This window comes from Chelon labrosus, assembly GCF_963514085.1.
Source record: "Chelon labrosus genome assembly, chromosome: 16".
Classification (NCBI taxonomy): domain Eukaryota; kingdom Metazoa; phylum Chordata; class Actinopteri; order Mugiliformes; family Mugilidae; genus Chelon; species Chelon labrosus.
Window position 1 is genome coordinate 14,383,374 of NC_140349.1, and position 27,463 is coordinate 14,410,836.

Sequence of the window (27,463 nt, forward strand, 5' to 3'; positions counted from 1 at the left end):
TCCACTACAGTGAAAGGGATGTCCAGCACACACACACACACAAACGCAACACCAAGAGTCCAAACTAAAGGTGAGGCCCTTATTGCCTCCGTTTCAAAACAAGCGGTGTACAGTAGAGTAGGTGCAACCTCAGTGTGAGGCCAAGTGTGTGTTTAACAGGTGTGGACTGCTAACAAGGAGGAAAGTTACATCGATCCTGCCATTTGGTAATACATCCGTGTGTGTGAGTCATACCACACAGTAGCCAGACAAATACACCATATCAGTATGTCGCCCTTCTACACACACAGGCGCGCGCACACACACACGCGCGCGCACACACCCACACACGAAGGTAGCCACACAAACTTGTGTGTGTGTGTGTGTGAGTGAGGACATTATCCTGACAATAACATTCCCTAGCCGCTCACCTTACCCTTACTCTAACGACCTCTCCCTCAACGTATTCTGTGTTTGTTCCGCCTTTAAGGCCGAGGGCTACAGCTGAGTGTAGCCCCTGTGCGGGCTGGCTCTGGAGGGCGTGTTCTCTCCGTTTACTCAGCCAACACAAACGTCGATACACACACACACTCACCGCACTCAGAGGAACTTTTCGGCAAACTTTTCACAGATGGAACTGACAGAAGCTGACAAGTAAGGTAACACGCCTTCGTTTTGTGTTTCACGTCTCTTTGTGCTCATTGTCATTATTATTATTGTTTTAACAAATCGGGGCGGAGAAACTCACCTTTTACGCGAAAAGGGGGGAAGTGGCGACAGGTGTCCCCTCTCTCGCGGTGTTCGTGATGAGGAAGAGTGCTGCACGGGCCCTAAAATATCCCTAAAATCATACATGCTTAATTTAAAAAAAAAAAATAACGTGATACTTAAGCGATATTTCAGAAACATGGCATTAAATTTTACAGTAAGGTATCACGTTGCGTTAAAAAGAACCGCACCTGCTCTCTGTCACAACAAAACAATACCACAGCTAATATCCGTTGAAGAAAAATATTGCACACGCAGTATCATACACAGCACTATACTATAATTATTATTATTATAATTTTTCTGTTGTTTATATGTGATTGAAAACTGTCGCGCAGTCGTTCAATATCCTGTTTGCTGAACTAACCGTTTGGCTAGGGCAACCGATTTGCGCATGCGTCAGTTTCTCAGAAGACGCAATTAACCTCAGGCCAGTGGACACATTTACATACTCTTAAATAATGTTAATGTGCAGCGGGTTGTAATATACAGTAACCTCCTTTTCAGATATAATTTTGACTTAAATACAATTTGTTGTCATGGTCTTTTATAGTTTTATTTGGCAGATTCGTAGCATTTGGAGGGGAGGCGGGGAGTATGAAACTCCTCGCCCACTGATGCAGCACAGCAACTGGGGGACACACACCTTCAAAGAGGGCCCTGAAAGTAAAGTGCACACTGGTTTCCAAGCTGTGAGACCGTGCTCCACCAAATGATCACAAGATAAACCTGAAGGCCCTGAGGCATCGCAGACAAAACATTAGTCTGCTTCTCCTCATTATTATGTTTATCTTCTTGGACATTTCTCCAGTATTTGCCTGTTTCCAGAACATTTTACTATTTACTTTACTTCACTGTTTCTGAAGGAAAAAATCACATACTGGTGGAAGCAAAACTGGTAGAAAATGTTTCAGTGTAATACGGTGTGCTCTTAGCAGCCACAATGTTTCTAGAGCATTGTACTGAGCCCTAGACTGTGTCCTGTCCAATACATCCATGCAACATAAGACACAAATTAGATCTTGTCTTTTTTGTATTTTGTATATACTGGCACAGAATTATACCTCATTAGCAAGACACAGTTGAACTATTATTTACTTAAGGATGATTTTATATGCACTTCTCTTTCAGACATGGAAGGGGGGCAGACTGACTCATCTCTTGACCTGAGCCATCTAACGGATGAGGAGCAGTCCTCCATCCTGCAGGTCTTACAGCGTGACTCGGACTTGCGTCGTCGTGACGAAGGACGTGTAAGGTCAGAGGTGACTATTTATTGTCTCGGTGATAAATGAAATGGAAGGCCAATGTAAAAATGTCTCGGCAAGATTTTGGGCTACATTTTGCTTTGTTGCTTCTTGGGATGCATTAGGAAAATCTCTGAGAATGATCTCCCAGTGATTTCAGTGTTGAACTCGTATTTATCGCTCACATCTTGGTACTCATCAAACCATTTGTTGAACCACCGTGATCCTGTTTTACCTGCCAGTTTTCAGGTTTTTCTTTAATTTGTTTCCTGTTTGAGTTTGAAAAGTTTCTCTGAATTCAAAAGCTGTGTTCTTTCGCTGTTGGATATGGTTATATGGCTATTCAAAGTTTATGCAAAATTAAAGGACTACAGTTATCCTCACTATGACAAAGGTAAATGGATTTCCTTTAGTCTAGTAGTTAACAGTGGAAATGATTTCTGCTTACAGAAGAGCTGCTGTCTGACAAATATTGATGCTGTTGACTAGCAACAGTCTTTATCATTTATAATTTTTAATCTTGAATAATCAGTTAATAATTTGGTTTATAAAATGTCACAGTTTCCAGTTTGTGTGTTTTGTTCAGTCCAACACTGAAAAAACTTTTTCTTCACTATTACTTAAGAAAAATAAAAATATCCTCTCAAAAGCTAAAACTATCAAATAATTTAAATTACTTGACTTGTTTTGATTATTCTTAGAGATGATTAAATATTGATTACTAACCAATTTTTAAAAAAAATGTCTGTGGTATCACTAAGTGAATAAAATACAAGAAAATATGGGAAGGTAACATCTTTAACTTTCTGGCTAACAGTACAAAACCTAAAGAGCGTGATGCAAAACCATTATCCATAATGTAAAAAAAGAGGAAAGAGTGTTTCTCACTTTGCTTGATAATTCACATTCATCACATTTTTTCCTGATTTCTCAACAGATCCTTACAGCTGTTCTTTAAATATCAGGTTTACGGAAGAGAAAATTGTAACAGCTTGTTGATAATGTAAACAGTAACCTGCCCGGTCATGCGCTTTGTTTTCGTTACAGTAGAAGTGACACAAGTCTTTAGCATGGCCCAGTGGCTATAGCTGCATGACAGAAGTGACAACAGTGGCTCTCCCTTATGTTATCAGCTGACTTATGCAGATTTAAAGTTGTGAACGTTTATCTTGGCTCTCGGGTGATGCTGCAGGGTCCTCGAGGAGACGGTGACAGATCAAACGCGTCTGCGCTTCCTGTCCGGGGAGTGGTTCAGAGAGGCGTGCAGCAAACGCCATCGCAACCGGACTTCGGGCTGTGACCTCGTCCAATCCACCATACGCCACAGAAAGGCAAAGAGCAGGGGTGAGTCTTTATTTAACGCAGTACTGCTATCGTTGGCCAGCTGCACCATGTCACCGCCGCTATAAGGATTTCCCAGTGATGGTTCTGTGGTTGTTGCCATGGTAACAGATGTGCCCCTGAATGAACTGTTCAATGGAGAGAGAGCGGAAACCTCCAACAACAACAACACCCCTCCTGAGGCACAGGAAAGACTGAAGGACAGCAAGGAGGAAGAGAGTGGAGGGTCAGTGAGGGTGTCTATCTAAAAATCACTGGTTGTGATATATAAGCATTGCTGCATTTACAGTTTCCTCTTTGTTTTCAGGAGTGAAGGAAGTTTGAAACCTATCCCCGTACCCAGAACAAAAAGCTCTGTTGCGCAGGTTTGTGTGTTTATTTCCTCTTTCCGTACTTGAACATGCCTTCTAAACAATCATCTAAATGCCAACAAATAATCTTTAATTACAGGGTGTCCTGCATAGAAATAGTTCCTCGTCATCCAAAGGTATGCAAGTTTCCTTCCCACTGCACCTTTTCTTCCTGCCTCTTAATACAATACAATAACTGGTCATTCTGCTCTTAGAATGCGAAAGGAGAAGTAACGGCCATGCAGAGAGACCTGAGGTGAATACACTACACACCCACTGTCACAGATTAGCATGACTAATGGTTTTGGTAAACACTGGATCCCCTTCCGCCTGCTGTCCGCAAATACTGAGCCAGCACTTGTTGCTTATTTGTATAAATCCATCAAACATGTTGCCTTGTTTGGTTGATGAAGTAGTCTGAGTATGATACTGTTCATAGACAGTGGCTTCAGAATGTATTCAGACCTTCACACCGCAGGACAAAGTCCAAGCCATGAAATCAAAGTCTTTTTGTAGATCTCAATGATAAAATAATAGTGAGGTAGGTAGTGGGAGATCCTGCTAATCAGTGACACTTGTCAGTCAAGCCTTTATTGTAGAGCTGAGAGACTGAAACTAGTTAAAGGAAAATGACCAGTTCACTATGAGAGCTCAATGAAAAGATACACTGATGTATCATTAAACACCAGGCTCTGTTCATCACTTGGCTTTTACCACGCCAACAGTGAAGCACAGTGGTGGCAGCACGATGCTGTGGGGATATTTTTAGCTGAGTGTGCTAAAAATGAAGCAGTCTGAGTACTTCCTGAAGTGACTTTATATACAAGTTACATGTATTGTCACTAAATATGGAGCTTTATATAAGAGCTGCAATTGTGTTTGTGTGTTTAGGAAGACTTGACTGATGGTCTCAATGGGGACACTGACTCCTTTGGCAGCAGCGTGACAGATCCCGTTTCTCTGAGAAGTAGCAGCTCTATCAGCAGCCTTCATTCAAGCTACACGGTACAGGCACAAATACGTGCATGCACACACACTTTTGATATATTGACTATCCAGCGATAGTTGCTGCAGCGAAGGTGACTCAGCTGGGGACAATGACGTAGGGGCTGATCTTTCTTCTGCGTGTGCTACAGCTCAGTGGAAGCATGATGAGTCTGTTCAGCTCGGGGGATTTCGGAGCGGTGGAAGTGAGGGGCCGGATCCAATACTTGTTGATTTACAACAGCCAGAAGGAGGAGCTGCTCGTCAAAGTGTATCGCTGCGAGGACATCGCCGCAGCACGCAAGAACCGTTCTGACCCGTATGTGCGATTGCATGTGACTGTGCATATTGAACCAACAAAGTCACACGTCAGTCAAACAATGTGTGCGTCTCTCCGTGTGTGTTTTTCACAGATATGTAAAAACCTATCTCTTGCCCGACAAGTCGAGTCACAGTAAGAAGAAAACTTCAGTGAAGAAGAAGACACTAAACCCGGTCTATGATCAGACACTCAAAGTGAGACATTCTCTCATTTACATGTTACATAAAGTGGCAACAATCCCAGAAATCCACCAGCCAGTTGTCTTTCAGCTCCTCTACTTGTGGCCAAAAACATGCAAACATTCATATGTACTGTCTTTTAACATAAATCCTTATGACAAAAAAAACACTTGGAATCCATTTTCTTCATCTAATGTGTTGTCCTACACTTGCCCTCTGCTTCCTGTTACATGTTAACTGTAATTCTTATTCTCTTTCAGTATAAAGTGCGGATCGGGGAGCTGCGGAGTCGGACTTTGAATCTGTCTGTGTGGCATGCCGAGCCCCTGGGGAGAAATGTGTTTCTGGGGGAGGTGGAAGTGGCTCTGGGGCTCTGGGACTGGACGTGCACACAGCCCCTGTGGCAAGACCTGCAGCCGCGGGTAGGGACAACCATCAGTGATTTGCATGCAAATACACACTCGCATAGTAGTTAGTTAGCATAAATTAGCATTTATTTACCAAATACTCCCAGATAAATAATTGCCAAAACTCTGCAATGCCTCCATTTGTTTAGTATCTCAGTGTCTGTGTAACAGCAGTTTTGGCATCTTTGTTGGAGACACAGAATATGAGGAGGAGTGTCTCTTGTGTCAGGGGGAGCTGAAGGCAGAGGAGAACATGCTGTGAATTTCAACTAAGGTTTTATGTAACCATAATCTTTCCCTGCTCCCACCCTTCTGCCTCTCTTCCCCTTGCTTCTTCGTTCTCACTTTATCTTGTTCTCCTGATTTAATCATTTTTGTTCTTCCCGTCACAGATTAACATGAGCCCAGACGCCATTAGCAGTCGTGGGAACATAATGCTCTCTATTAAATTCATTCCAGATGGATCTGAGGGTAAGCAGAATATATACATCATACTCAGTAGCACAATCACCTGAGTCTCACACATGCTTTGTGTGTGTCTGTGTGTGTGTTAAGGTGGTGGTCTGCCTCTGACAGGAGAGCTTCACATCTGGCTTCGAGAGGCTCAAAGTCTCCTTTCCAGCAAAGGCGGCGTTGTAGACTCCTTTGTTAGAAGGTGTGTCAGCGCTGCCACAAATTTCCCAACTCTAGTTCATGACGTGTTCAGTCAACTAGTATTTAATCACAACTGTCCATACTTGCACGCATATTTAGGATTGTTTTATTCCACTTCTGCATCCAACTTTTTCATGCAAATGAATGACTTCTGTTTTGAATTGACTCCGTTGTCATACTCTGCACTCCTCAAGCTACATTCTCCCAGACGCTAGCCGACAGAGCGGTCAGAAGACGCGGGTGGTGAAGCGCTCCATCAGCCCTACCTACAACCACACCATGGTGTACGATGGCTTCCACAGCAGCGACCTGAGAGAGGCCTGTGCTGAGCTAACCGTGTGGCACCGCGAAGGACTGAAGACGTACGTCCTCGGAGGGGTTCGCCTGAGTTGTGGAACCGGTAAGAATTTGAATTAATTGTATTTCCTGTACGGAGTTCTGTGAAGCGCCTTAAGACAGCTTGGCTTGTTTTAACGATGCTATGTAAATAAAGTTTTCTTTACTTGTACCTATCATTTCACATCATGGAACCGCGTGGAGCGGTTTTACTTCAGTGAATGTAAATTCTTTGCATCCTGTTCACCTCAGTACTTCTGATTACTTCAGAACTGGTGTAAGCATATACCAGTCATGATATTGTAATAGAAAATATTTAGAAATATATAGTAGCTAACCATATTTTTTTTATTATGGATTTTTGCTTGCACTGTCTGTATACTGAAAAATGAGAGCAGACAAAAGTGCCTGTAGAGGTGTTTATCTTGCCTGTGTGCTGCTGTTTAATTGTATCTATGCAGCGTTGATAAATGTAAGACTCGCCAATTGAGGGAGCTTTTCCTCTGTGTGTCTGTGATAAATTATATTTTAGGCAACTGTAAAGTTAGGAAACTAATGCTCCCAGAGCCACAAGTTTCTTCTCCTGTGCTGCAGTCCTTGTGGATAGCAGCCAGCACTGTGCAAAGAATCACATCTCTTACCTTGCACCTATCAGCCCAGCTCTGCTTTTTGAAATCAATCGCTCATGTTGTTGTTTGCATTTCTCCTTATGAGCCAGGAGTTGACTGGAAATGTGACCTGTTAGAATTCAGGTTTGGCAACTGGTGATGTCTCATGAGATAAGATAAGGAGAAGGGACATTGGTGATATTTTATGGACAGTTTTGTAGACAGTGTCTCATCTTACAGTGTTGTTTAGGGGTGGTATGTTAGCAGTATTTCAGCCCAGTGCTTCATACAAGCCTTAATCTTTTCCCACTGGCATTTGAAGTATTTCAGATGGTCATGTCACCGGAGCGAGGTCACCGCTGTGTCTCATTTCCTTGCTAAATATCTGTTCTTGAAACCAACCACATAGACTGCAAGATGAACTTGGGTATATATATATATATATATAAATGTGCATAGCAAAGAACAGTCACATCAGATTATTTAATGCTGTGAGGAAGTTGGCATCAGCGCTAGTTGTGTTGTTTTGCTCGTTGCTTGTGTTATTGCGGTTAATGAGGAAGAGGTAGTGCTCAAGATCAAACCACAGATAGATAACTGAGGAAGAAGATGTCAGTATAGCGGTGAGAAGTGACATCTATAAATGTTTGCATGAAGTTGCAATATTCAGAGGACAGGGCCTTGTTCTGTAGACGGCTGAGATTGTTCGCCGTTACTACTTCTACTTTCAGCTTGGAGGCTGTATTTATATTCTTCTCATCTTAAATTGTAGTCTTTTTTCTTTCCATGTAAATCTGCTCTCATGTCAAAGAGCTTATATCCTTTCTTATTGTAGCAGTGTGTTATTCAAGAATAACACAAGGACAGAGTACGTGCATGGACCTACAGGAAGAGTCGTCAATGTGGGCTACTTATTCCGTGTTAATGTCGGAAACATAAATTATGAACCGTGTTGTGGGTTGTTTCTAATGGCAGGTCAGAGTTATGGCGAGAAGGTCAGCTGGATGGACTCCACAGAAGAGGAGGTCAATGTGTGGACCTCCATGATCGAAAACCCAAACCACTGGATCGACGCAACTCTACCAGTCAGAACTAACCTCGCACAACGGCCCGAGTGACTCAGACATGTGTTCATATGATGGTTGGACTGAAATGACAGCCTCTTCACGTCAGCACATTTCAGTTTATCTCTATCTCTCACAACCACACGCACGAAAACACACGTACAGAGGAGTCAGCAGTGGTGCAATAGAGTGTCTTAATGGTGTAGATTACAATTTTTAGTTTTGAAATCAAATGTTTCACATGTATATTTTTAGATTTGTATCTAATCTTACAAAAAATATGGCATTTGTAAATCACTGTAGTTTATTAATTAAATATCAAACCTAACTGATGAATCATGAGGTTGTTTTTTTTTTTTTTTACTTACTGCCATTTTTAGAAGTGAAACACCACGGCACAGATGTCACAGATGTTTCAGTCATTTTGGAGCATGTAAGAAAACCAGGTTAAATGACTTTCACACGGAGAAAACATCTATTCTGATTAATCATATAAGTGTTATGACTGAATGTGTTTTTTAGGCATCGATAATGTACATGAAAAGGAAAGGACCTAAAGTTTTTTTTAAATGGATAAGCTGACTGCCACCCTGTGGTCAGACTTCCCAAGTACAGAGAGCAGACTGGAGAATAAAGTGATGAGAAATTTCAAGAAGCTTGTTGACTTTATACCTAAAAAAAACTTTATCATTATTTTTATTTATTTTTTTACATCAAGTATATGACCCTTGCCCTTCTTATTTATCATTTAAAGTCAGACCCGTAAAACTGGTGAGACAGAATTTGTGTCCAGCAGATGGCACTGTTAACATCACAGCTTCAAAAGGGATTGAGGGCGGAAGTGAAACTACTGACTTTCAAAATAAAATCTCAGGTATGCCGTATGTGTTTTGTGTCTTAATCCTCGTAATTATTTGATCCCTCCTGTACTTGCATCCATTTATTTTATTTTTTTAATGCAGCTAGACTTTATAAATAAACATACAGGCAACTTGACATGTTGGACGCTTGATGGATTGTGACAAAGTTGTTTAAAATGTCCCTTTGCGGTGCTGCGAAAATGAGGAGGGGGGAATTGCAGCGAACATGTATATTGAATAAAAATTTTGTTAAAATTAATTACGTAGAAAATAAATAAAACCACAATCATGGATAACGTTTACATTTTCCAGTGTCTTTGACCTTGTTCATGCTTATCTTAAACGAGAGGACGAGGCTCTGTTGCCACGGCAACCGTATAACAAATCGCACCCAGTCGAAGGACGAGTCCGGCTCTAGAAAATGTCCCAAATGTCCAATAAGAACAGGAAAGTGGTGCAAAACCTCGCTAAAACCATCTCAACGCAAGTGGACCACTGTGAGTATCACGGTCAAACATCTCTTTGTCAATACTTGTCCTGTTCAGCACCATGATAGACTGTTATTCCGGGTTTGAATCGGTTAGCAAAAACTTCTAACGTTCAAGACTGTGAAATTTATATCCGTGGTTTCTATTTCCAAGTCAGTAAAACAGAAGTTGAGTGTCTTATTGGAGAGTATGACCTGCTGCTGCTGGAGCCGAGCAACCCTGGGAGAGCAGTTCAAGGCCTGGAAAGAGGGAAGTTCAGAAGCATACTGCACAACATCTTTGGGATTACCCACGACATAATAATGGATGGAGGTATACTTTCTAGTGCTTATTTTTATTTTGTGTGTCATTTATGATGTTTTAGGTAAGTCATCTCCTATTCTCGTAGTCTTTGGAAGGCCTTAAACATTTAAAGGGTCACGAATAACTAACCGTTAGACAAAGATGAGTGTGGATTGTTTGCTAAACTTCACATGTCCTTAATGTTATTGGTGATCTGTCCTCCAGTCTTCAAGACGTTTGATAAAGACAACGACGGCTACGTCAGCATGAGAGAGTGGATTGAGGGACTGTCTGTTTTTCTACGGGGGAACATGGACGAACATATAAAATGTAAGCTCTTAACACACACACACACACACAGAGAGACAGGATTATTATTGTGCCTATCATAATGCTTTCCATTTTTTGTCAATGGCTCAGACTGCTTCCACGTATTTGACTTGAATGGGGACGGGTACATCTCCAGAGAGGAGATGTTACAAATGCTGAAAAATAGCCTCAACCTGGCCACAGAGGAGGAATCGGAAGAAGGAATCAAAGACCTGGTGGAAATCACCCTCACTAGGATGGTGAGAAGCTAAAATATCGCAGTTAGTTTGCTTATGCAGGCATCGTTGCGTCACCTCCAAACTATCTTTAAATTTGAGTGTTTTTGGAGGGGAAAAGATCTTTTTCTGCTCATAAGTTGTGAACAAGTTATGTTACTTCCTCCCGTAGGATCATGATCACGATGGCAAACTGTCTTTTGAAGACTTTGAAAAAGCAGTTAGAGAAGAAAACCTGTTACTCGCAGCCTTTGGGCCCTGCCTCCCTGACTACAAGGTAATGACAAATGAAAGGTTGCTGAACTCAAATAGCTTTAATTTTCATGTCACGGATTCCTAATCTTACAGTCTGCTTTTCTAACTTTTCAGAATATTGAGACATTTGAGCAACGTGTATTTTATGAACAACTGGGCCAATGAAGGAATCACATCTGTGTGGATTTTCAGACTGACTTTCTTTAATAAAAATTTTATACGTGTTTGGAAGGAAAAATTGTAAATAAAAAAAAGTTGCAAAGAGGAACTGTTTGTCTGATTATCTTCTAAAGTAGGAGAAAGCCCTGATCAAATCCTCAAATCCGACGACGTGGTTTCATCTTTTTCTCCACTGGTTTGATGTCTGGAGCAGATCCCACCTAAGGACAATGACAAAACTGATTTTACTGACATGCATAACCACATTTAGATTACATTGAAATTCTATTCCATTTAATAATTACAATCAGAAATGATAATTATGTGCACCTGCTTCATTGTGTTTCTGATCAGGTCGACAGTTGTGTTCAGGGATTTATCCTCCATGTCCAGTTTAGATGGCTCTGGTAATTTTGGCCCAATCAAAGGCTCATTTTGTCCAGAAGTGGTTGCCAAATGCTCTGTGACCTCTTCCATTTTGCGTTTCCTGTTCTCCAAGTGTGCAGTCCTTGGCATAAACCTGACTGCAGACTCCTTGTTTAAGGTCAGTTTGTGCTCTGTGCCTCGGTCGCTGTTGGAGGAGGTTTGGTTGGAGCTTGAACTCTGCATTCGCTGCTCTTTCGTGGCAGTGATGGCGTTATGTAAAGTCCCCATTTTATCCTCTGTTTGTATATTCCCATGTTGGTAATCACGACTGTAGAAATAATGTTCTTGGGGAGGCAATGGCAATAAAGGAAAGCCTGAATAATGGCTGACATTTGAAGTCTCCCCCGTATTGTCAATGCCAGCGTTTTGGTCACGTCTGGGGATGATCTTGTCTGATGTGGTGGTTGTGTCTGAAGACGTGGGCTCCTCGTGAATCGTCTCTTTCCTTTTCTTTTCTCTTTCTTTGTGACATTACAATGAGAGAGAAAACTGTCTCAACAAACTGTTTGTCTTCACTGCTTAAAAAAATACACAACTGAAACTGAATTACATTCTTCAGCATGTGGGTACAGTAAAAACTGACAAATCATACAAATAGCTTAAATATACACATGTAATAATATATAAAAATATTTTATATGGATGAATGCATTTGATGTAAAATTATACCTCTGTTCTGAGCAGCCCTTGTTATATAACGCCTCCGGTCCTGTAGCTTTAGTCTGGTGTCTTCCACAGTTTCATATTCTGGTACGTAACACACATGCAGCACACCACCATAGAAGCTCTTCTCATCCATGCGTCGTTTCGCTGCTCTGAAACACAGCAAAAGTATTGAACTTTTCTGCAGCCAGATTATCACCGTTTTATGAAATGAAATGACATTTAGGAGAATCATGTCACACCCTCTACCTGGCACTTGTGAGTTTCTGGAACTTGACAAGGTAGACCTCTGTGAATTCCTCAGCAGGATACTCGTCCAGGGGTCTGTACTCCTCCACAGCTCCATACAGGGCACACAGCTGGATCAGCTCTGTCATCACACCAATGGCTGGGACCCCTTGGACCATCAGATAACGAGACTCTAAATTGATGGTGTACACCTGATAATACACAAGGCAAATATGGTAAGTTCTTTAATTGTAAATACAACAACTCACTAAGGTATGTTGAATGCAAAAGGCGTTTTATATACATTTTTAGTGGTGTTTACCACGTAGCTGGGAGTCGTAGCTGGGAGTCCTATATTTAAGATAAACAGTTTTTTACTGATATTTACAAATACATAGATAATCCTTACCTTAACTGATTTTGCATTTCTTCCCTCCCTGTATTTTGGTCGAGAAATGCATACTTTCCGCTGTTCGTGATGTTTGTAAACCTCTGGGGCTCTCCAACAGCCCGAGTTGCTGTTGACAGGTGCCGCCATGTTTCTGGAAACAATTTTCCGACTGACAAATTTCAAAATAAGTGCTTTCACTATGTTGAATATGGTCGCGCTGGTTGTACGTCCGAGTTGAATGTCTTATTTTGAAAAGTAGTTCAGTCGAATATCAGCTGCTTTGGTCTGGCGTGGCATCCCCAGAACACATCGATCGACTACTGGTTTGTTGTACATTTAATGTTAGCGCAGCAACTGTCTCAAATTTACAGGGCTAACGAAAGTATGTGCATATTATGTTCAGTAATCAGGGCATTCAACCTGTGAGTGTTGTTTTTAACAACACAAAAAACTGCTTTCTTCACCTCCCCTCGAAGTTGATATCGCATCTTTCCCTGAACGAGGTAAGTTAGCTTAGCTACTTATCCACCTTGCAGTGTCATGAAGCTAACATGAAGCGGAACTTTTATTTGACGAGACGGCGAACAAGAAAAAAAAATTGGTCTATTTACAAAGCCAGCGTCTCTTGCGTGTTTTTTGCACGTTGCTCGTTTGCCTTGTTTTTATACGGAAGTAGTTGTGTTGTAGTTGTGTTAGTTGTTGTGTTGTTGTGTTCTACCCTAATATCCAGCAGCTTTTAAGGAGAGTCAACCACTACGTGCACAGCTCAAAACATTTTCTGAGAGGCTTGTCAAGGATTGTATATACAGTAAACCATATGTCGGTCAGAAAAATGATGGGGACATTGGTAATTTATAGTAGTGATGAGTATTTTCACTACTGGTTTCCATCTTGACTGTTTTTACTAGTAGTTCCTTTACAGTCTCACTTGGTGGTGACAAAAGACTACATTAGAAATGAAGAGACTAAGAGTCTTGTCCCAGTGGTTCATTACCATCTATATAAGTTGATAATGAACATATATTTTCCTGATGACAGAAATGTAGAGTATTTCGTCATCTTTGACCTACTCTGTCTCTAGAAAGACACATCAACAGTATCACTTGGTCCGCTTACTTTTACCTCTGCAACACTGATCGCCTCCCTCTATCCCTAAATCTAATTTATTTGTGTCTGTTCTGTGTCTGTTCTCTATTTCAGAACCAGGCCTTGGAGTTGTCCTGGGGCGATGGGTCTTCAGTGTTTCTCAGCTGGACTCAAAGCAGAACCTCCGCCAGCCTGGACAGCTACAAAGTGGAGTTGTCTCGGCAACTGGGAGAGAAGCTAGGCCTTAAAGATGGAGAGCAGGTAGCTGTGTTTTTCTGAATAAATTGCCAATTATCCTTACATCGTCCTTACATGGGACAAACTAGAAATCGTTTGATAATTATTTGTCAGTTGCTATCTAGGCTAACTGGTTGTTAATATTGACTCACTGGTTGTGTGGTTTCCCTCAGAGCTTCCTAAGACTGTGCCATCAGGTCTCCTCATTGCATCAGGTGTTTGTGGAGCCTCTGTCATTTGATGACTGGGAGATTTTGGTGGGTGACACTGTGACTTGTTATGTCTAGCTTGTCTTCATACAAATATGCAGCATTTTAAATACACACTGATTACTACAAAGGGTTGCGACTTAAAACCACATTTGAGAAACATGAGTTAATCATGTGTTTTTCGTGTGACAGGAGCTCCACAGCTCTGCTCTGGAGCAGCAACTACTGGATCAGATCAGAGTGGTTTTTCAAGACGGCGTGTTTCCTGTGTGGGTGGACAATCACACAGCCATTTACATCAGAATAGGTTGGTGTTAATACAATTATTTAATTATATCGCCTTGCTGATAAGTGATCAAATAGATGATACTTCAATAGCTAAAAATCTTAAACATGTAATTAATAATCAAAATAATTGTGAAGATATTGCAGGTCTATTTCTTCAAGTTATGTCTTCTGCACTTTCTTAAGCATTTGTTCAATTTTATGATTTGGTTATATTCATAGACAGTATTTCTGAAAATGATATGATCTTTTTTTAACTCTACGCAGCTTCACTCTCTCCATTTGTACCCTACGGTCGCCTGGAGCAGTTCACAGAACTTGTGGTGTCTCCAAAGGCGCGTGCTGGAATTCGCAACCTTGAAGGATCTCCAGCACCACCCAGCCAGAAACAACATATTCACAGAGAACAACACATGGATAGCTCCTCCCCTCCAAGGCCATCATTACAAAGTACCTCTCCTACTCCTCCGGGCCACCAGTGGGGAGGTATAGCTGACCTGAAAAGCCTGCTTCGCCACATGATAAGGGGCACCTATGATCCAATTAAAGAGCAACCGCTTGTGCCTGACATCCCTGCCCTTCTCACTGGCTCATTCTACAGAGTGTGCGGTACACCTCCCGACTCTCTTCCCGCCTTAAGTCACGTTGCAACTGGTGTTATTCATTTATTTCCATGGAGCCACAGTTTGAACTCTAGGTTATGTGGAGGCCAGTCTCCAGTGACATATGGCTTGCTCTCCAAGGTTCCATCCCCTAAAGAAGTGAGGGACAGGACCAAGCAGGCCATGGAGAAAAAGAAGATTGTAGGCATTTCTAAAGATGGTGGTACCGCTGAAGATGGAGAGATGGTGAAGGGAGAGGAACCCATGGTGGTCAGGACAGTGTGCCATATTATTGAGATGCCAGCAGGCAAGGAGAGAAGTCAAAGCAAGAGAGAGATCCACAGTGGAAGAGTATGGGTGAGTATAATGTTTCAACCAAGGAGTATACACCAATCAGGCATAACATTATGTCCACCTTCCTTGTGCCGCCAAAACTGTTTTGACTCATCAGAGAATGGACATGGGCCTTCTGAGGGTGTCCTGTGGTGTCTGGCAACAGGATGTTGTTAGTGGGGGACTATTGGTTGAGAGGAGAGGCCTCTGTGGATCAGGCTTGTTCCAGTGCATCCCACAGATACTTGATCAGTTTGGGATCTAGTGAATGTGGAGGCCAGGTCAATACCTTGTGCTGTTCTTCATGTTTTTTTTTAGTTGTTCCTAAACCGTTTTTGTGTGTGTGCCTGTGTCAGGCTGCATCCTGCTGGGGATGGCTGCTGCCATCAAGGAGTGTCATTGCTATGGGGTGGGGGTGCCTGGTCTGGTCTAGGTGGGTGGTACATGTCTACAAGTAACATCCACATGAATGCCAGGTGCAAATGTTTCCCAGCAGAACATTGTATTGTCACAAGATGATTAATGTTATTCACTTCTCCTGTCAGTGGTCATAATGTTATGTCTGATCGGTGTACGCTGCTTGTATTGTGTGCTTTTATTACAGCTTGGTCACTTCTTTATATGCTATCATATTGGTTACAAAAGTTGTGTTTTTCAGATCCCACAGCCCCTGGCCAACAGGTTGAATATCCTGCCACATTCAACAGTAAGAATTAAACCAGTGAAGTCAGCCATCAAAATCGCCTCTACTATTCGTCTACAACCCCTAAAACCTCTGGTGAGTGCTGGAGTGGTCATAAGAACACGTAATTTCAATCATCTTATCTACTCTTTTGCTTTATGTTCATTTGCTCTTTGACATTTTCTTTTCAGCCTGAGGAGGACGATGAGGAGATCCAAACAGCTTTCCTTGGTTGGTTGCACACGCAGAGTCATGAGCCTTTAGCCTGCCTGACAGCGCGGTCTGGCACCATCCTCCTACATGGAACCGATGGTGATTCATTTCTGCACTTAAGTTACAAGCTTAAGAATTAAATCGTATAAAGACATATCTGCAGGTGGCTATGTAATACAATTTCCAAAGCGATAAATACAAAAGAGGGTAATTTCATAACACAATAAAATTTCAGTTTTTCACTGGCGACAAAATCAGTGTCCCACCACTTTTTCTCGTTTATAGCAAAGTTGGAGTTTGCTTTAACTGTGCTGAAACCGGAATCACAGAGGGATCCTCCAGACCAGCTGTTTCTATTGGCGCCCACCATTATGAGGAAGGAAGACATACAGGTATTGACATGCATGTACTGTAAATTGAAACACTGTAACGCAATACTCTTTAATAGATTGCTTCGTATACATTTTTATTACATGATGCCATGCAAAATATGGACAGAGCAATTTTTTATTTTTATTTTTTTAAGTCTGAGATGTTTTTTTACTCACAGCTGTTATTTTGTGTCATATTCAGGTGGATAGAGAGCCAGTGACTGTACCAGCTGTGAAAGCTGTTGCTGAAACACCAGAGCTTCCCTCCCTCAGTATTCTCGGGTAAGTCTCACTCTTGTTTTAGTGCACGGTTTATATTTGTTTTACTCTGTATTTCTCATTTTACTGTCTTTTCACAGGGGGATCAGTGAGCTTAGTAAGACTGGGTTTGAGTTCATCTCCCACAGCCTTCTGGGTAGTCCCCTCTCAAGGGAGCTTGGTACCACTGGACGGGGAGTCCTGGGTGGAGCGCTGCTCGTCACTGGCGCTAAGGTATCACTCTGCGTACCATGCTAGTTAACTATTGCTGTTCACAGTGCAGATATTTCTATGCTTCACAAAGAATAACAGAATTCTTCAGTACTGCTGATTTGTCAGCCTAAGCCCACAGGAAATACAAGAGTCGAAGAGTTGCATTTTTGTCCTCGCCAGTATAGTTTTGTAAAATCTGTAAGATGCTGTGTCATTATTTCTTCTCCCAGGGCAGTGGGAAGAGCACTCTGTCCCGAGCACTGTGCGGGAAAGCTCGAGAAGATCTGGATGCACACGTGGAGGTGGTGGACTGCAAAAAGCTACAAGGTCAAGAAAGACCCTGTGAACATACACTTTATCAAAGAAAACAAGCAAAAATTAAATTAAATATATTTCTCTGATGATTTATTTTAGGCAAAAGGGCAGAAACTGTGAGACAGATTCTGCAGGACATTTTTGAACAGGCAGAGTGGAGACAGCCTTCGGTCGTGCTGCTCGATGACCTGGATCATTTGACGCGGGCAGCGACCTCACCTGAGCACGAGCACGGCCCCGAGGCGCTGCTGCAGCAGCACATTGCACAGGGTAAGCCATAAAATATTCTCTTATCTGTGTGAGAACGTCTGTCGCCTCATATGCTGACGGATGACATTTATGCATTTTGTCGATTTGTGGCTGCAGGTCTGAAGGATGTGGTGGATGAGGTGGAGGCTCGCTGCAGCCTCGTGTGCGTCATCATCACCAGTCAGAGTGAGCACTCCCTCCACCCTTCTCTGACTGTGGTGCAGGGCTCCCACTTCATCCAGGGATTTGTAAACATCCAGCCACCAGATCAGGTCAGCACACACACACACACACACACACACACACCCACACACACACACACACACACACACACACACACACACACACACACACACACACACACACACACACACACACACACACACATTAGGGAAGACAAAAACTGAGGAGGAAAAATAGCAACCTGTGTTATTGTTTACAGGCCCAGAGAGCTGAGATCCTGCATCATTTGATCCTCAGGAAGTCTTGCGTATCTGAGGAGACCTTACAAACTCTTGACCTGGGGGTCGTTGCCAAGGAGACAGAGGGATACACACCTCAAGATCTAGCACTGCTGTTGGAGCGGGCTGCCCACGCTAGCACTGTACAAAGAGGACACAGTGACCAAGGTATCAGAGACTGTAGCTTTACATTTATGCTGCTGCTTTAATAATCCTTGAGTTTTTTTTTTTTAAAATCAATAAAGTTAAATGCTAAAAATAAGTAATTGTGCTGACTTCACATTATTTGTTTCTGACCTGCATCTCTCAGGTATCTGTCTGTCATGGAGGGACTTTGCGCAGGCTCTTAAGGGGTTCACTCCTCCTTCGTTGTGGGGAGTAGACCTCCACACCCCGAGTGGAGTTGGTCTGGAGAAAGTAGGAGGGCTAAGAGAGGTGCGACAGCAGCTGATGGACACCATACTGCTCCCCGCCAAGGTCAGTTGACATGTCCCAGTGTGTTTTAGTCAGACGAAGGCGCCAATATGAGTCTGAGTCAAAATCAGGAGCTGAGTGATGAATGATTTGAATCAGGTAATTCATTTAATTGGAGTTAAATAAGAGCGCTGCCATTGCTTGTGATTCTGGCTTTGTCTTTGGATTCAGCAAATCACGCACCAATTTCTAGCCTTGTCTTAGCATTGCTGTACAATTCCGTGATTTGATTTAATTTTTGATACTGCCACTTCACATATGAATTATAATAGCACCTCCAGTTGATTAAAAATTAATTACGATGTTTCGGGATTAGTCGGGTTTTGATTTGATCTATTTTTGTCATTTGAATGCTAGCAGCATCTGCTTTCCCCAAACATGATTAATGTTCCAAAGGAAATTTAATCCACTGGCAGGGAGGATACCAACAGTATTACATACACACCTTAAAGGATTTAAGACATTCAGTTACTGTGTGAAGTGTTTTGTAAAGCACCAAATCAGTACTTTACTTTTTGTTTTGTATTATTTTACATTAAACCACAATTAATGTAAGGATCTTTCTTATAGCTCAACAGACAAGAGTGTTGCGTAGTAATTGTTTGCATGTCTTTGCTGTGCTGCAGTATCCCGTCCTCTTCTCCAATCTCCCTATCCGCCATCGCTCAGGAATTCTGCTGTATGGAGCTCCTGGTACGGGGAAGACGCTGCTGGCCCGCGCTGTGGCCAAAGACAGTGGCATGAACTTTATTAGCATCAAGGTATGCTGGGCTTTTATTTAGTCAGAAAGTATGAGAGCAGATTGTATTTTCAGTAACACAGGATTTTCACCTCTCCCAGGGACCTGAACTCTTGAGTAAGTACATCGGGGCCAGTGAGCAGGGAGTCCGTGATGTCTTCCAGAGGTTAGTGGACATTTAACCTCCTCCCAACACCACATACTGTCTGTGTTATTCATATTAGTTATATTAAGGAACATCCAATAGTTGTAGTTATCATAAGCCTCATGAATGACCATTCATAGAACTGTAGTAATATAAGTAATTTGCTTTGCTTCCATGTGTTTGCTCCTTCATCCCAGGGCACAAGCGGCCAAGCCGTGCATCCTGTTCTTCGATGAGTTTGACTCTTTGGCTCCAAGGAGGGGTCACGACAACACAGGTGTTACCGACCGTGTGGTCAACCAGCTCCTCACCCAGCTGGACGGGGTGGAGGGACTGCAAGGTAAGGTCGCACATCCCTGCATATTATTAATGTTTGGATTTTAATCAGGTTGATTGTAAAATCGTGTCAGACATTGATTAATTAAACTAATCAAATTTTAATATATCTTCAAATATGCCTGGAGGTTTTTAACCGTAGGAGAATTCTTCATGGTTGTGTTTGTAGGTGTATATGTGCTCGCAGCCACCAGCCGTCCAGATCTGATTGACCCGGCCCTGCTGAGACCTGGACGACTGGACAAGTCCCTTTACTGCCCCCCACCTGACCTGGTCTGTTGATTGAGAATCACTAATTAATCAGTTGATATGAAGCAGTGCTTAAAAGAAACAAATGTTGGGTTTTGATTCTGAAGTCCTCAGTTTTTAAATCTAACCACTGACAGCCTGTCTCCTCTTCTGTCACATTTCCAGGAGGCTCGCGTGGAGATCTTGAAGGCTCTGAGCGCAGGCATTTCTCTGGCTGCGGATGTTGACCTGGAGCAGCTGGCAGCGGAGACAGAGCAGTTCACAGGGGCAGACCTGAAAGCCCTGCTCTACAATGCGCAGCTGGAGGCTGTCCATAACAGCCTTGGCACCGGCAACCCACATGTAAGTCTGCTATACTTAAAAGACAAGTCTTATTGTTATAAATTGGCCTTGGCTTATAAAGCAGGCAGGAAACTGTTGGTCAGTCCATTTTCCAATTTTTAAGCAGCCACATTTTTTTTCATCCCTCAAGGCTAATTAAATGAGGTGTTTCATATGCACCTCAGCATGTGTGTGTTCACTTGTGAATCCATTATCAGTTCACAACATAATTCAAATTATCTCCAGCCGCGGTGACAAGAATGTGATTGAATAGAACAGAAATAGCTCCCCGAGGCAGAGTAAGCTTAAACTAATTTATTTAATAGCTGGACTGCAGTAACACAGTTTTGTTGTCTATATATATATTTATTTTTGAGTACTACTTGTGTGTATAAACCGTGGTCCTCTGTTTCTGTGTGACAATCAGGAGTTGACCTCTGGCTCCGACAGCGACATGAGCCTGTCATCCATGATCTTCCCCAACAACAGCAGCGGTTCGGACGTTTCGGTGGGAGAGGGAGAGCCAGGCGTGGGGCTGGACCAGTCCTTGGTCCTCCTGGAGCCCAGCGAGCTTCTAGCGGAAAACGAACAACGCCGTAGCAACATCTGGAGACTGTACTTTGGAAGTTCTTGCGAGTCCTCCGAGTTGGATTCACAGCATTCAGGACGGGTGAGCACTGCTGTCAAAATAACAGAATTTCACACATTTAGGTATAAGTCTAGTCAACAAAGATCAACCTCTGTCAAGTAACTCATCTAAAATCTTCTATGACTTAACTTCACAAAAATGTAGACTTAGCATTTAATGACAGACCCCAACAATGAGATAATAATTTATATGTTTTTTTTAAGACATGTCTCTTCATTCATTCCCATTTTAAATAGGATTTAAAACTTTTTGATACCAAGATGAGAACATGGTAGTAATCTCATGACTGTGTGGAGTTCGAGAAAGAATGTGTTTAGTTGTTCACTGACACTCATATCCCTACATCACAAAAGCAGGATGTTAAATTAACTTGGAGCCTAAATAGCAACCCTAATAGGAAAAATATGTTAAGTTGAATAACCCAAAATTCTCATTTAACATTGGCTTGAGCCTTGAGTGCAGCACCTCACACTTCACTTTTTTCCTCATGCACCCTGGTGGCTGCCACTGTCTCCCTCACTCTAATACCCCCCACCAATGTCATGCAATTGTAGGTAGGCAGAATAATAATAATAATAAAGTATTTCTCTCGTAATATTTGTGTTTGTTCCTTTTACAGAACTCCCGATGTGCCTCTGGCCCGAACTCCATGACCCACGACTTTACAGGAGCCTCACTTCGTGACCCCCTCAGCTCACTGCCTCCTGCTTACATGTCCACCGTCCAGAGTGGATACGAAGAACTCGGTCCAGAGCAGCTGGAGCGCCTACAACAAGAAGTTAACAACATCAAGAACAACTACAGGAGAGCCAACGTAAGTGACAGCAATGAACTACTGTATAGCCTGCTGCTGTTACGCAAAATACTGTTCGTATGATTACTTTGTGTGCGCGTGTGTGTTTAGGAAGAGTGCGTCTGGCTGCCTTCAGCCTCCAGCCAGCCGAGCCTGCTGTTGTGTCAGGCTCATTTAAACTCCGCCATGGCAGTAACGAAACCATCTCTCAGCCAAGCAGACTGGAGCAAATACACTAAACTGTGAGTAACATGGCATCTCTCAAGACCGGTTGTATGTTCTGTCACTTTGCTGTGTATTTATAGAATTACAACAGAACCGGAGCAGATACATTTGACAGTCCCATACATTATATTATGGTGCTTTTTAGCTGTTAGGTCAATTAATAGTTTGTATATATACAGTAGACAGTCAATACATTCAGTTGAAATTGTATTTTAACATAAATCTTTTTTGTTTTAGGTATGAAGGCTTTGGTGGCGCAGGAGACGGCAAATCTCTTCATTCTGTCACATTCAAACCTGGACAACGTGTGACTTTAGCTTGATCGAACACATCACACACCTAATTCATTAATAATTTCAGAGTTTGATGTCAGTGTAAATTAAAATAGTGTTTTCTACTGACTTGATTATAAATGAGACATGTAACTCATTAAAATCCAGTTACTGTAAATATGTATAATGTCAGATTATAAATAGTTTAACTGTTAAAATGAATAAATACTGAAACCTTTGTACACATTGTCATTATTTCATTAGCAAATGCACAGGGGCACATTAAATTGTTAACTTAATCCAGAGTTTAAAATTTAAGCCATTCGTGTTAAAAAGATTATTCAAATGTAATTTGGAAATTATTTTAAAGAAAGACTTGATTTGCTAACAGAGCATTTAATAGTATTGTAGGAATAATTACCCACACATGGCTTCACTTTGGGAAGGAAGGGACTGTCATACATTTTAAATTTGTTGCTGCAGGAAAATAACAGGCCAAATTAACAACATCAACGATGACTCAGTTCCATTAAATGTCCCGTAAGGCACGGCAGTGAGCCGGCATGCACAAGAGCAAAGCGCTCTCTAAGTGCAATGCATCCATTATTGAAACAACTGCTTTTCCATCCATGACATGTCAAAATGTTTGCTGTGGGAAAAAAAAAAAAAAAAGTCTGTTGCATGAGATCAGCAGACTACAACAATGGAGTGATTTACTTCGCTCAAGCAGTGCAAAGAGGTCTCGTTGAACCGAGTGAAAACATCTGTGTGCATCGTGATTACTCAACACGTATCAACATTGGATTTACTGAGGTCTTTATTTAGCCATTTTAGATTCCTGTAGTAAAACCAGTTCTGAAAGTAATAAAATCTGCATTCCACTTTGGCTAGATGGTGCTTTTATGCAATCTGGCTTACTGTCATGGTTTTCTGGCACACTTAATGGAACTGAGTCATCATTAATTCACTTGTGCTTTCCATACTGTGACAAAGTCAAATTTTCTGCAATGAATGATGCAATGCCACCAATCTATCAACAACCCTACAAACCTGAAACATTTATTTACGTTATGCTTTAGATAAATAAAAGGCTCTTGTAACGGTTCACTTTCAGTTTGGGGAAAATCAGATACTGTATATCTGAAATCTTTTCTTCTAGGCTAACAGACTCTTCCAAAACGTCAATGGACAAAAAAAAGAAAAAGAAAAAACATGACGAAAGGAAGAAATGGGGTTAAAGCTGCCTTTCTACTGAGCTTAATTACCCTGACTCTTTATCATCTACAGTGTTTATACATTCAAAAACATCCAAAACAGCCTGGGTTCACATGAAGAACAAGCATCAGGGGAGAATGAGTGGAACCATTTACTTGAAAGGTAAACCTTTTAAAGCGACTACCTTCTAGCTTTTTTTTTTAAATCCAGTGCTTAAACTTCCTCTGCAGGTTCTGTGTCTCAGAAACTCTTGACTGAAGGGTCCCAAGGTGTCTTCAACAGTCTTACCTGAGACAGTAGTCTTCAGCTTGTTCCTTGGCTCTTCTCATCGAGGAGCCTTGACAATATTTTCCTATTGAAGCAATATGCCTGCTGTCGTCCCACACACACAGGCACTGGCAGGTTCTGCAGTGGTAAATATAGACGCACGGGGCTGGTTTTGGCTTGCCTAAGTCTTGTGTCAATCCCACACAGTGCAGAATGAATACAAAAAAAAAAGGGCCTCAGTGGGAGTCTCTCTTTGCCTTAATCAATCTCTCTCACACCTGTAATGAGACAAAGCCATAAATCACTGAAGAAAGCTACTTTAATATACACAGAGACACAAAGGAAAACTGCAGCTTTGATGAGAAGCATTTTGATCCCATGGGACTCTCCCTGAATGAGACAGCCCCTGTTGTTTCATTTAGAAAAGAAAATGCCTGCAAACACTCACTGGATGTTGGAGTCATCAGATCACCTGGCTGACAGGCACTCCCTCCACCAATTTGTTTAATTCGGTGCAGCCTGGGCTGGGGCCTGGCTGTAGGGACGTCTAAAAGAAACACTGATGCATCAGACAGACATTCCCTGTGGTCTCCGGTGCATCTTTCTAAACACTACCTTCTTTATTGAAGCACGACACGGCCAAATATGTGGTGACGGGTGATAGGAGGAGCAAACCTAGAGAGTCCAAAAATAAATAAATAAAAAGGAACCTGAGGTAAAGTTAAGTTCACTTATCGTCTCCTCCTCGTCCTCACCTCCCCTCCCCTCCCTGCAGTGGTGCTCTTGCTCTTCAAAGTCCTCCCCAGCGATTCAAGGGCTCCTGTAAACAACAAAACGCGTTCATTTCACAACATCAAGGGGCGACAACCCTGACTAAATTTAGATCCTGATCAACCCAGCGTGTGACATGTTCACTTGCGGAGGCCGCTTTCCACCAAAATAGAACAAACGGCTTTGATGAAACGCAACAGAGATGAAGGTGGTTTTGTGATCTGAAAAGAGAGCATCAAAAAAAGAACACGCTGTGCCGATGTTTGACTAAAACGTCTGAGTGAGAGGCAGAGATGACAGCTGACTGCGGGACCGTTTTAGCTCTGTTTAGGTTTTGTTTCTTCCTGACAGGTGCATTTCCTGGCGAGCAGGCGTGTGACTGCCAGATGCAAGAAAATGCAGGGCGTTTAACAAATAGACACCATTGTTCTTTAGTTATTCAAGCCTCAGTAATTACAAGACAAACACGTGTTTGGTATGGAGAATTTCCACATATTCAACATTATATATTTTAGAGCATTCTTTGAGGGAGTTTGGTTTCCATAGTCAAGCATCAGCTTTGAAATATTTCACATGTGCAAGTTGGGGATACAAATAAAACGTCTTCTTATCCACGGCACTTTCCCGGTGATTCAGAGTGAATACATCTTGGCAGACGACACCTCTCGCAGCTTATTAGACATGCATTAGTCCTGCTGTGCCTGCACAACACTTGCAAACGCTGACTGACTGCAGCAGCCCGTGAAAAGCTTCTTCAATCAATCACCACGCCAACACCAGAACGGATAAGACTTTCAGATTCATCACCGAGATTGCTGAGATTAAGCAACTGTTGGGGTGGACGTGGAAATCAATTTCAGAGTTGTATCCATTTATCTAAATCACAGTTTCCCACTTCGCTGGGATGATCTTTGCCTGGGTTAATGCAGCCGTTGCGCCCTGATAATCCTGGGCCCGAGCCCAAAGTTACAGCCGATCCTCATCTGCCTTGTTCAGAGAGGAAATGTACCAAACAAACATGGATTTACAGCTAAGGTGCAGTTGACACAATATGCTTTTAGACATAGCAGTGTGGCTCCGGACTTCATTCATTAATTCATTTTCTGTAACCAGTGTACTTGGAGAGAACTCACGCAGACACAGGGAGAACATGCAAACTCAGAAACACACAGAAAGGCCCCAGTCGGCCCCGTTGGACATTCTCCAAAATGTGAATCTTACAGACTCAGGATGTATTATTATCTCTTTACTTTTCTACATCTACAATTACTCCTTGTGCAAGTACCTCATATCTAGCACCACTTGCTACAGCATATGGAAATATTTCAAATCTTAAAAAACATTCACTTCCCTTTGATCTATTTGGGATTTTAAGATAAGCTACTAATCAATGACTCACCTAAAGGTACAAATCACATTGACTAATTGCAGCATGCCCCATTGTTCAGTCTTCTCCACAGAGACTGGAGATTGTTGGCCTCAGGTCAGGTGAGTAACAACGTACAAAGGTTATAGATCTGTCCCTGCAGTTGTCAATAGCTTTAGTGTAGCAGGGCTCCTCTCTGCAGCCTCCGAAGGCTCCACATGTCTCCAGTAATGAGAAACTCGGAGAGAACAAGCCAGGGAAACAAGTCAATACAAATGATGAGCAGGAAAACTTAGATTCGCTCTCACATTTTATTCCTCTGCCCTTTAGCTGCTGTTTTGGCACCAATAGGTTTGTGATTTACTAGAGCAAGACGACGTTTTGTCAATAACTCCCTTAGGTAGATACTGAACTCTGGTAGCATGTTCGATAATAAAAGTATAGCTGCTCTGTTTGGATTGGTTTCAGCCTTGATCCTTTTCTACTTTGAAGACGCTTTGATGCCGTAGCACAAAATCTCTAAAAGGTCCCGAGCTTCCTGACCTCAAGTCTGATACTACACTGGAAATAGTTGCAAGACAACAGCAACAGCAACAGTAACACAGGGTATGTTCCAGCTCTGGTAACGTTTAAAATACTAGTTCATCCATACTGCCAAACATTGAAATTTGGTTTTATTTGCTGAGACTCTAAGATATGTTAACATGACGGTGAGTAGAATTTTACAGGACGCTCATAAAATGAAACTGTCTCATGTCTCTCCGCGTGCATTGCCGTGGACGATCTGCAGACCTCTGTCAATAGTTTTAATTAGATCTCCTCTGATTGTGTGTTTGTCTGGACTAACCCATAAACACTTTCAAGCGGATGCTAACGAGAGCAGACTGCGGACTTGTCTGGAGGCTATGCCAACTTGTCTGAGAGTCTGTTGTGAATGTATGCTCTCCCATTTAATCAGTTCCAGCCTTAATCTGATTTGATTAGTGTGTCCTTCTGGAGGAGGAGAGGAGCTGCACCCTGCTGGCTGCAGCCCTCAGGCTGCTGTCACACACTCTGCATCAAGTCTCAGGGAACTTGTAATGAGGCCTGCCAAGTTCTTTCCTCTCCTGCCTTTTTATGCATGCACAGACGCACGCATGCAATCCTGGCTCAGGGAGTCGAGATAATGCGAGTATGTAAAAGCTATTTTGCTTTGATGTGAAGGTTTTCAACATTTTCATTGTTAACAGCATAAAGCAAAGGGTCCCACATGTTTCCCTTGTGGCTTAGAAAAGCTGAGCCACCCTAATGAATACAGCAATTACTTCCAAGTCTTTATTGGCAATAATTAAAAAAAAAAAAAAAAAGTGCATATAACTGAACTGCATCAATATCGTCTCTGCACCACTCCCAAGTAAATGCCATTGAGTTGAGTGGATATGAAGGCGAAAATGAATTGTTAAGGCATCAGTGTGGGTTGATGTTTAGTTATGTTCTAAAGCGTTTCTCAGGCACATTTTCCCTTTATAAAACAGTGATGCTCAGGATGTACAGGATGAGCTGGGATGCCGCGTCAGCTAACCGATACCTGACCTCACAAAACTGACTGCAG

General features: G+C 42.2%; 4 protein-coding genes and 1 long non-coding RNA gene across 6 annotated transcripts; 3 read left to right on the top strand and 2 right to left on the bottom strand.

Annotated features, from left to right (window-relative positions):
- The first annotated feature begins 362 nt into the window (after nt 1-362).
- On the top strand, nt 363-8,961 carry sytl1 (synaptotagmin-like 1). 2 transcript variants are annotated; one of them, XM_084562764.1, is made up of 15 exons: nt 363-633; nt 1,879-2,005; nt 3,187-3,338; nt 3,447-3,561; nt 3,643-3,700; nt 3,786-3,822; nt 3,901-3,941; nt 4,577-4,690; nt 4,822-4,988; nt 5,083-5,185; nt 5,431-5,592; nt 5,970-6,048; nt 6,133-6,232; nt 6,426-6,631; nt 8,151-8,961. In XM_084562764.1, the coding sequence occupies exons 2-15, from the start codon at nt 1,881-1,883 to the stop codon at nt 8,291-8,293; spliced, it is 1,602 nt and encodes a 533-aa protein (XP_084418890.1). In that variant the 5' UTR covers nt 363-633; nt 1,879-1,880; the 3' UTR covers nt 8,294-8,961. The 2 variants fall into 2 exon arrangements, with proteins under 2 accessions (XP_084418890.1, XP_084418891.1); XM_084562765.1 differs by having other exon boundaries at nt 615-638.
- A 429-nt stretch (nt 8,962-9,390) lies between these two features.
- Nucleotides 9,391-10,930, top strand: clxn (calaxin). The gene is made up of 6 exons (XM_084562767.1): nt 9,391-9,600; nt 9,745-9,899; nt 10,095-10,199; nt 10,290-10,438; nt 10,587-10,691; nt 10,784-10,930. The coding sequence occupies exons 1-6, from the start codon at nt 9,521-9,523 to the stop codon at nt 10,832-10,834; spliced, it is 645 nt and encodes a 214-aa protein (XP_084418893.1). The 5' UTR covers nt 9,391-9,520; the 3' UTR covers nt 10,835-10,930.
- Nucleotides 10,896-12,765, bottom strand: rbm48 (RNA binding motif protein 48). The gene is made up of 5 exons (XM_084562766.1): nt 12,555-12,765; nt 12,167-12,357; nt 11,924-12,069; nt 11,159-11,715; nt 10,896-11,049 (listed from the first exon to the last, which is right to left on the bottom strand). The coding sequence occupies exons 1-5, from the start codon at nt 12,681-12,683 to the stop codon at nt 10,987-10,989; spliced, it is 1,086 nt and encodes a 361-aa protein (XP_084418892.1). The 5' UTR covers nt 12,684-12,765; the 3' UTR covers nt 10,896-10,986.
- Nucleotides 12,766-12,774: 9 nt separating this feature from the next.
- Nucleotides 12,775-22,470, top strand: pex1 (peroxisomal biogenesis factor 1). The gene is made up of 24 exons (XM_084562763.1): nt 12,775-13,039; nt 13,737-13,883; nt 14,033-14,116; nt 14,261-14,375; nt 14,621-15,312; nt 15,947-16,066; nt 16,162-16,282; nt 16,469-16,575; nt 16,757-16,836; nt 16,914-17,046; nt 17,256-17,352; nt 17,440-17,610; nt 17,707-17,861; nt 18,032-18,218; nt 18,361-18,527; nt 19,151-19,285; nt 19,365-19,429; nt 19,606-19,748; nt 19,914-20,017; nt 20,159-20,335; nt 20,742-20,984; nt 21,583-21,777; nt 21,868-21,998; nt 22,219-22,470. The coding sequence occupies exons 1-24, from the start codon at nt 12,932-12,934 to the stop codon at nt 22,301-22,303; spliced, it is 3,762 nt and encodes a 1,253-aa protein (XP_084418889.1). The 5' UTR covers nt 12,775-12,931; the 3' UTR covers nt 22,304-22,470.
- On the bottom strand, nt 21,591-24,388 carry LOC311501103. Its single transcript, XR_014699500.1, has 3 exons — nt 24,184-24,388; nt 23,757-24,013; nt 21,591-21,729 (listed from the first exon to the last, which is right to left on the bottom strand). It is a non-coding gene; the product is annotated as an uncharacterized lncRNA (long non-coding RNA).
- Nucleotides 24,389-27,463: the final 3,075 nt, after the last annotated feature.